General features: G+C 65.3%; 2 protein-coding genes across 8 annotated transcripts; one reads left to right on the plus strand and one right to left on the minus strand.

The window, feature by feature from the left end:
• Window positions 1-2,156: 2,156 nt before the first annotated feature.
• Window positions 2,157-4,795, minus strand: SLC52A2 (solute carrier family 52 member 2). 2 transcript variants are annotated; one of them, XM_082675078.1, is made up of 5 exons: window positions 4,682-4,795; window positions 3,816-4,059; window positions 2,835-3,702; window positions 2,607-2,730; window positions 2,157-2,498 (listed from the first exon to the last, which is right to left on the minus strand). In XM_082675078.1, the coding sequence occupies exons 2-5, from the start codon at window positions 3,943-3,945 to the stop codon at window positions 2,286-2,288; spliced, it is 1,335 nt and encodes a 444-aa protein (XP_082531204.1). In that variant the 5' UTR covers window positions 3,946-4,059; window positions 4,682-4,795; the 3' UTR covers window positions 2,157-2,285. The 2 variants fall into 2 exon arrangements, with proteins under 2 accessions (XP_082531204.1, XP_082531205.1); XM_082675079.1 differs by having other exon boundaries at window positions 3,816-4,055; window positions 4,682-4,789.
• A 95-nt stretch (window positions 4,796-4,890) lies between these two features.
• Window positions 4,891-7,939, plus strand: FBXL6 (F-box and leucine rich repeat protein 6). 6 transcript variants are annotated; one of them, XM_082675215.1, is made up of 9 exons: window positions 4,891-5,302; window positions 5,578-5,736; window positions 5,901-5,964; window positions 6,261-6,392; window positions 6,468-6,575; window positions 6,663-6,776; window positions 6,844-7,075; window positions 7,164-7,410; window positions 7,703-7,939. In XM_082675215.1, exons 1-9 carry the CDS (start codon window positions 4,902-4,904, stop codon window positions 7,851-7,853), a joined length of 1,608 nt encoding a protein of 535 aa, XP_082531341.1. In that variant the 5' UTR covers window positions 4,891-4,901; the 3' UTR covers window positions 7,854-7,939. The 6 variants fall into 6 exon arrangements, 5 of the variants coding, with proteins under 5 accessions (XP_082531341.1, XP_082531339.1, XP_082531340.1 ...); XR_014298034.1 differs by having other exon boundaries at window positions 6,261-6,575; window positions 7,268-7,410; window positions 7,703-7,836; XM_082675213.1 differs by having other exon boundaries at window positions 6,261-6,575.
• The last annotated feature ends 201 nt before the right edge of the window (window positions 7,940-8,140 follow it).

Here is an 8,140-nt window from a genome sequence, read left to right on the forward strand (position 1 = left end):
CTCACACAGGGGACACCACCTCCCTTCTGGGGTCTCCTTCTAGTTCCTCACCGCCCCGGGCCTGAGAGACCCTTTGGGCAGGGCTGTGAGCTTGAGTGGCTGGCCACCTGCTGTCCAGCTGGAGGCGTGGGTGCCCGGATAGGGCCCTGGGGGGACGCTCAGGTCTGAGCGGCTGGTGTGGCTGGCCGCCCTGCTTCCCAGCCACTGGCCTCGTGCCCGGATGCCGTGAGCGGGAAGGGCGTGCCGCGCGGCCCTCTAGGACTTGACCCCAGGCGTCTTCCTCCCCTGGTTGTTTGGGCTCCTGCCTTGTTCCCTTCGGGTAGCTGACCGGACGCCCTGGAGACGCCAAAGGGCAGGGGCTCCTTCAAGCCACCCCTGCAGTCCTGGCCTCCGGGGCTCAAGGCCAGCCCCCCTCGGGAGACCGTGCCTTGCTTCCCGGGGCCCTCACGCCTGGCACACGTGGCGCAGACACACACGCCGGCGGGGAGGCTGCACACATGCCCAACGTGAGGGAAGGCAGGAAGGAACTGGGGGAAGGCTCCACCAGCCTCCGGCCCCAGGGTGGGCAGGGGAGGGGGGAGGGGCAGCGTCAGAGGCCAGGGGAGGGCACGCAGAGGCCCGGGGCCACACCACCCCCGTCACACCCTCGGCCTCCTCCCTCCCACTCTCCAGAGGTGGCTTCCACAGCTCACACCCGCCTGCCGGCGCCCCCCTCCCCAGCCCTATCAGGTCAGGGGGCCGAGTGGTTAGCGCCCTGGAGGGGGGTGGCCTTCTGCCCTAAGGGCTGGGCTGTGTCTGGGCCAGCTGGGAGCCTGGTCCTACCACATGCCTGATGTGGGGGGGGGTCAAGGCCTGGGGATCTTTCCCTCCCGCCAGGAAGTCCCTCAGCTCAGCCGGTCCTGCCAAGGCCGGGGAGGAAGCCCCTGAGAAGCCTCCGCGCAGCCCAAGTCAAGGACAGGCGGCTTCAGCAGCTTAGAAAGGGCATCCGGAGAGGGCTGGCCAGCAGGGCAGGAGCCGCTCCCCCGGAGCCCACGCCCGGCCCCTGGCAGCTGCAGGGCCCCTTGTCTGTGAGAATGGGCGCTCAGTACCACGCCAGTCACGCTGGCTCGCGGCTCAGGTGTCCTGCCCCCCGGGGAGCCTGTGTCCCCCCCCCAGGCCTCTGCTCCCCACCTGCCCAGGAGGCAGCAGAAGCCCAGGCCCCGGCCCCGCGGCAGCCCCGCCTGAATCCCCTCAGATCGTCCCGGCCCTCCTGGCTCGGGGCGCACTCCAGTCCCCACCAGTCCTGTGTGTGGGAGCCCCCGGTGCAGGACAGCCTGTGTTTGGTGCTGAGCTCCCTGCAGACACCAACAAGCAAAGGCCTGGACTGCTGTCCCAGGGTGGGGACAGAGCGTGGGCTGCTCAGAGCCAGGGCCATCTGCCAGCAGCCCAGGGAGAAGGCAGCCACTGTCGCGTCTGTGTGAATAAAGGGTTTGGGGCCTTTGCAGGTTTGATCACAGGAGCTACAAACGAGGCTGGTGGTTTGGGGGAGGGGACCACGTCCTTGGGCAGAAGAATCCCAAGATCGGCTGGACCCTCACACCTTGGTCTCTTCTAAGTCCCACTCGCTGAGCCCTTTCTGTGCCAGGACCTGGCAACAAGCCCCGGGCACAAATCCCCCAGTAGGATCCTCCCATAAAGCAGCGGGTAAGTGGGCCACACCCAGGCCACAAAGGCAGCGACTACGAGGCAGCCCATGCGGCCTGACCCTCGTGCCTGGCTGGCTCGGCCCACCAGACAGCCTCTGACTGCCGTAGCCTGTGTGGGTCCTTGGCCTACACTCCAGGCCCTGGGGGCTGGCCTTCACCCTCCCTCTGGGCAGTTCTCTATGTGTATCTGTGTTTAGGAGGAGGTTCTATGACCTCCAGGACCTATGAGTGCCCCAGGGAGTGGGACAGGCCCCTGTTGAACAGGTCAGGCTACTGCTCTAGCTCAGGGGAGGTCTATCTACACAGCAAGAGTTGTTCCTAGGGTTAGCTCCAACTCATGAAATGAACACACTTTATTGTACAAATCCCACACACGTCCTGGGCCTGGGCCAAATCCACATCCCCAGCTGGGCCCTGGCTCCGAGCCTGCTCTGTGGTCCCAACCCTGGCCTGCAGTGCCAGGTTCTCCCGTGGAGTACGCAGGCATCCGTGAGCAGGCTGCTTGTAGGGTGGGCCTCCCTGGGCTGTGGGCACGCAGGCACTGTGGCAACCCCAACCTGAAGACAAGTGGAGTGGAGCGGAGTCCCCACCTGCTCAGGCTCAGGGGCCACAAGGGTCCACACAGTCCTTCCCGCTGCGGAACACATGGTAGATGCTGGTGGGAGGGAACATGGCCACGGCGCCGAGCAGAGAGCCCACCTGGATGGCCACGCCAGCTGCCAGCAACGACTGCTGGCCCCCCCCATGCAGCAGGGAGCTGGAAGCCACCTTCACGTATGAGAACACGCCGAGACACAGAACCCACGACACCACCTGGGAAGGTGGACACAGTAGCAGGCTGAGCGTGAGATGCCCCTGCTCTAGGGTGAACCCCCTCCCTACTGCCACCCTCTTTGCTTCACTGTGCCCCAACACACTTACCACAAGGACCACGCCTGCAGAGGTGCCCACCAGAGGTGGGCAGGGGCTCAGGATTGCCAGCGCCATCAGGTAGGCCCCAAAGAGCATGCCCAGCAGGGAGAGACTGCCCAGCCCTGCCAGGGACCTGCCAGGAGTGAGCAAAAACTCAGGGCTCAGGCCCAGGCTCTGAGCCAGGCCCAGGCTCTCACCCCTAAGTCCCACCCTGAGTGGCCTGGGCTGCCCGTATACCTGCATAGAATACCCATGGCCAGGAAGCAGGCGAGGGGGTTGGCGGCACTGCCCAGCACCACAGCCAAGTGGTAGGCTGGGCGCCCATAGGGCAAGCAGGAATAGCTCTGCACAGCAGGCAACACGCCATTGGTCAGAGCGTTGGTGACGGCCAGCAGGCCCAGCAGGCAGACACTACGGGTGGAGAGCAGCCGATGGGCCGCAGGTTCTGGGCTGCAGGTGGTGCCTGCCGCCTTGCTGGGAGACTCCTGCAGGGGTGAGGCCTCTTCCTCTTCCTCCACTCCAGGGGCTCCCGCCTGCAGGCCAGGCCCTGGGCCTCCTGTGGGTACAGGCGGTGGTGACGGCAACAGCACCAGGAGACCCTGAAAGGCGGCAGCTGAAACGACTAATAGGGCGGACAATACCCCAAAAAAAGTGCTGGCAGGAAAACGCTCTGGGAAGTCAATGGGGGGCCCAGGAGTGCCATTGGTGGGGGTTGGTGAGCACTCGAGGCGACCCACACCCTGCACTAGGGCCAGCACACAGGGCAGCAGGGCGCTGAGGCCCTGACCCAGGAAGAAGGACCGCAGGAAGGAAGGCGGCAAGCGGCTCAGGAAGGGCAGGAACGTGACATTCGAAGCACAACAGGCCAGCGCCAGCACGAAGGAGAGAGTCAGGAAGGCCACTGAGTACTCCTGCCCCGCCACTGCTGCCACGTGGGGCCACAGGGGGGCCAGCAGGGCCGTGCCCACCACACTCAGCGCCTGCACCACTTGGATGGGGGCCCTCTCGCCCTTGCCCGGGGCCAGCCGCCTCCACAGGGTCACCACCAGCAGACCCAGGTTCCCCAGTGCCACAAGCACAGAGACGTAGGAGGGGAGACTCCAACCTGCAAGGAAAAAAAGGAGGAAGCCGTGTCAGGGGCAGGATGCGCAGGTCCAGAGAGCAGCTGCAACCCACCTCCCCCGCACGCAGCCTCGCCCCCTGCCCACATGAACTCACCCTCGGGGAGGTCTTTCACCACCACAGGCAGCTCCACCCAGATCCCGTTGATGGCAGCCCATGAGCCCATGCCAAAGAGGGCTACCAGCACGTGGGTCAGCACCAGACGGCCCAGCGGGGGTGCTGCCATTTAGCCCAAGGCCGGAGCCTTCAGGACAGGGCAGAGGTCACAGCCAGCTCTTCTTTCCCCACGTAGGTCCACAAAAGACCTTCGGCTCCTCCGGGAACTGAAGACTTCGTCTAGCTTGAAAAAAAGTAACATGCATGCAAAATCACAAGGGAAAGACACAGAACCGTTGTCAGGAAAGGACCAGACGGCCAAGACCAGGGAAACTGGGTGGATGCCGGGGGTGGGGGATGGGGAGGAGAAGGGACAAAGCACACCGGCAGCCTGTGTCGGGGTCACGACACAGCAAAGGCCGGCGCCAGGCAGGGAAGCAAGAAGGCGCCGAAGCCCAGGAGAGTATGATGAAAGAGGGAGATGATCTTCGGGTGTGAGCTACCGAGACCGCCAAAGCACTACCCCGCAAGGATACGGGACAAGGACTCCGGGACAGGTCTACCTCTCAGGCGCCAAGCACACCTCTACGGCTTCTGCGAGACCCCGGACAGCCGGAGCCAAGTCGGGGCTGGGGATGTGGCCACGGCGGGCACCGCCCCTCGCTGCACCACGGGGGCGGCGGAGAGCCGACCGGTGCGCTGGGGTGCCTGAGCCTCCCGGTCCTGAACGAGCGCGCTCCCTGACCCGGCGACAGGCCGTCCCGCCACACTTCGAGGGCGCCGCCTCCGGCCCAGGGTCGAGGACCCAGCACAGAACGGGTGGGGCCGGAAAATGCAGCCGAGCGGGAGCGAGGAGTCCAACTCACCCGCCGGGACTCGCAGAAACCACCCGCCGGCGCGCCCCAGCGCCCGATATCCCGCTCCGGAAATCGAGTGGGGAGTCCAGGGGCAGGGGCGGGTAGGGCCAGCCCGGGGCCCTGACCCCGCCCCGCGAGGCAAGCCTCGCCTCCGCCGGCCACACCCCTTCCGCCGCAGGCTCCGCCTCTTCCGCCCCCCTGGGCGGAACTCGGAACGCAGCGAGTGGCTATGGCTCCGGGTGTGGCCCGGCGGGCCCGGCAAAGGGTCCGGATCTTGCCGCTGGCCGGGGCGCGGAGCCGCTCGGCGGAGGACTGGTGGTGGGATCGGCTGGCCCCGAGCGGCTCCGGTTACCACCTGCTGCAGTCGGACAGCATGCTGCTGGTGTTGCCAGGTCCGGGGCCCGCCCGCCGCCGCGCTCAGAGGCGCGCCGCCCGCCGTGCTCAGCTGCTGCGGCTCCACGGGGCCCGCGCCGCTGAGGCCAAGGCCAAGCCCAGGACCGCACCCGCACCCGCGCCCGCACCGCAGCAGGAGCCCGACCCGGGCTGGGGCGACCGCATTCCCTTGGAAATCCTGCTGCAGATTTTCGGGCTGCTGGTGGCGGCGGATGGGCCTATACCCTTCCTTGGCAGGTACCCCAGGACCATCGCGCACAGCGCCGGGTCTCAGGCTGACCTCTTAGGCACTCAGCGGGTGGCTGAGCGCCCACACACGCGTCTCAGAGAGCGCAGTCTCTCAGGGCGTCCAGCTGGAATCCCAGGGGCACGACCTTGAACTGAGGGGTCCGCAGCGTTGTGAGAGTTGGCGGGGGGCAGGTCCCTCCTCTTAGAAAACCCCATAGCGACAGCCATTGAGGGCGAGCATCGACCACAAAAGGCCCGGCCCCTCAGGAGAGATTTTCTCCCAGGGCTGCACGCGTGTGCCGCCGCTGGCACGAGGCCGCCTCCCAGCCAGCGCTCTGGCACACTCTCACCCTGTCACCCCCGCTGGTTGGCCGCCCCGCCAAGAGTGGGACCAAGACTGAGAAGAAGCTTCTTACATCCCTGGAGTGGCTTATGCCCAGTCGGTGAGCAGTTCCATCTTTTTCTTATCCCCTCATTCCGCTTGTGTGTTGTGTGAATGCCCCAGGCCCCCTCCTGCCTCCCTGCACGAAGGTGATGGGTGGGGAGAAGGCTGGCAGAAGGGGCAGCATGGGAACACTGTGCAGCTCTGCCTCTGCTGTCGGCCCAGGTTCTCACAGCTCCAGAGGCTGACTCTCATCCACTGGAAGTCTCAGGTACACCCTGTGTTGAAGGTGAGAGCTCGAGGCTGCCCTGCACGCCAGCCATGACACTCTGGGGTTACCCACCAGGGAGTGGGTCAGGTACCGTGGGGCCCAACGATGCCCCACGAAGATGCCTGCTTGATTCTCCTTTCCTGGAGTGTCTTCCAGCAGGGAGGTGTGAGAGGTGGGAGCACCCAGGTAGGCCTGGCATGGCCAGAAAGGAGACCATTGCTGAGGCAGTAAAGTGCGGTTGGCGTCAGCCATTGGTCCGTTTCCCTTGTGGACCACAGCCTGCCCTCCCCCAACCGGCCCTCTGTTTTCCACAGCTGGTTAGCGAGTCCTGTCCCCGGCTCACCTTCCTCAAGCTTTCCGATTGCCACGGTGTGACCCCTGACACTCTGATCATGCTAGCCAAAGCCTGCCCCCAGCTCCACAGCCTGGACATACAGCATTCCATGGTGAGCCCAGGAGTCCCCAGGGGCCCCAAGGAAGCCTGGGCTACGTTGACCGGTACCTCTGTGCTGGGTCTCCAGGTGGAGTCCACGGCTGTGGTAAGCTTCTTGGAGGAGGCGGGGCCCCGAATGCGGAAGCTGTGGCTGACCTACAGCTCCCAGACGACAGCTATCTTGGGTGCACTGTTGGTATGTTGGTCACGGGCAGGAGCAGAGCTGGGTGCTGAGCCAGGGACTGCCAGGCCTCCGACCCTGTGTTCTCCCCCACCTCTACAGGGCAGCTGCTGCCCACAACTCCAGCTCCTGGAGGTGAGCACAGGCCTCAACCACAACAGCACTCCCCTCCAGCTGCCTGTCGAGGCCCTGCAGAAAGGCTGCCCCCAGCTGCAGGTACCTGCCGCCCCACCCCTTCCACCTGTCGCCCCCTCCCCACCTGCAGCCTGGGCCTCGCTCCCAGGTGTTGCGGCTGCTGAACCTCATGTGGCTTCCCAAGCCTTCCGGGCGAGCGACGCCTCCTGGCCCAGGCTTCCCCAGCCTTGAGGAGCTCTGCCTTGCCAGCTCCACCTGCAACTTTGTGAGCAACGAGGTCCTGGACCGCCTGCTCCACGGCTCCCCTCACCTGCGCTTGCTGGATCTCCGCGGCTGTGCTCGAATCACACCTGCTGGCCTGCATGACCTTCCATGTCAGGGTCAGCACTCCCCGGGTGGTGGCTGGGCAGGTGGGATGTGGGGATTCTTGCCCACCCCGCAGCTCATGCCCATTCCTCTCACCTCCAGAGCTGGAGCAACTTCACCTGGGCCTGTATGGCATGTCAGACCGGCTGACTCTAGCCAAGGAGGGCAGCCTTCTGTTAACTCAGAAGTGGTGTCACACTCTGCAGGAGCTGGACTTGAGTGGCCAGGGCTTCAGTGAGAGGGACCTGGAGCAGGCCTTAGCTGCCTTCTCAGGCGCCCCCGGGGGCTCGCACCTGGCACTGTGCTCCCTCAACCTCCGGGGCACCCGGGTCACGGCAAGCACAGTCAGGTCAGCATCCCCACCCCCGCCAGTTCCTTGGAGCCAGTATGGCTTGATCCCCTGTCCTGCCTGGCTCGCCAGCTCCAGGGCTCTGAAAAGGGAGCCCATCCTGGCCCAGCCCCTGCTTGGGGTTGGCCTTAGGGACACCAAGGGTACTGGGCTTGGGCCTTTGGGCTGTAGGTGGCAGAGCCAGCCGCGGTGCAAGGGTAGAGAGGGCTCCTTAGACTGGCTCAGCCATGCTGTGCCTGGGTCTTCTTGGGGCCAGTGGCTCAACCTCCCATGGCCTGCACTGCTCCCACAGCGCTGTGATCAGCAACTGCCCGGGTCTGCTGTACCTCAACCTGGAGTCCTGCCGCTGCCTTCCCCGGGGCCTGAAGCGGGCCTACCGGGGCGCAGAGGAAGTCCAGTGGTGCCTGCGGCAGCTGCTCACCAGCATGGCCCCTCCCAGCTAGGCAGCTCCAGCCAGCCAGCCCTGCCCTGCCCCCTTTCCCAGTTTTGAATGTGTGAGCGTTTTGTTACAATAAAACATTTTTAGGAACTCACGTGTGGTCTTTGGGATCCCAGTGAGAGGCTAGGGGTTGTCCCTGAGGGAACTACTGGGGGCTACAGCTGGCCCAGAACCTGTGTGTTGCGGCGTTGGGGGCAGCCCCCCAGGGCTCCTGAGTCAGCCTGTGGCCGGGCCTTGCCTGCTCAATCCTGGGCTCAAATCTTGGACTGAGTGTGAGTGAGTGTGTGTGTG

Source organism: Grampus griseus (assembly GCF_964374135.1).
Source record: "Grampus griseus genome assembly, chromosome: 17".
NCBI lineage: Eukaryota > Metazoa > Chordata > Mammalia > Artiodactyla > Delphinidae > Grampus > Grampus griseus.

Excerpts from the sequence above, each read along its gene's own strand:
- SLC52A2 (XM_082675078.1), bottom strand. The coding sequence starts at position 3,945 with ATGGCAGCACCCCCGCTGGGCCGTCTGGTGCTGACCCACGTGCTGGTA. Across the intron at positions 2,731-2,834 it reads GCCATGGGTATTCTATGCAG|GTCCCTGGCAGGGCTGGGCA; the intron begins GTATACGGGCAG and ends CACTCCTGGCAG. Across the intron at positions 2,499-2,606 it reads CTGCAGGCGTGGTCCTTGTG|GTGGTGTCGTGGGTTCTGTG; the intron begins GTAAGTGTGTTG and ends CCACCTTCCCAG.
- FBXL6 (XM_082675212.1), top strand. The coding sequence starts at position 4,902 with ATGGCTCCGGGTGTGGCCCGGCGGGCCCGGCAAAGGGTCCGGATCTTG. Across the intron at positions 5,303-5,577 it reads CCTATACCCTTCCTTGGCAG|GGCTGCACGCGTGTGCCGCC; the intron begins GTACCCCAGGAC and ends ATTTTCTCCCAG. Across the intron at positions 5,965-6,260 it reads AGGTACACCCTGTGTTGAAG|CTGGTTAGCGAGTCCTGTCC; the intron begins GTGAGAGCTCGA and ends TGTTTTCCACAG.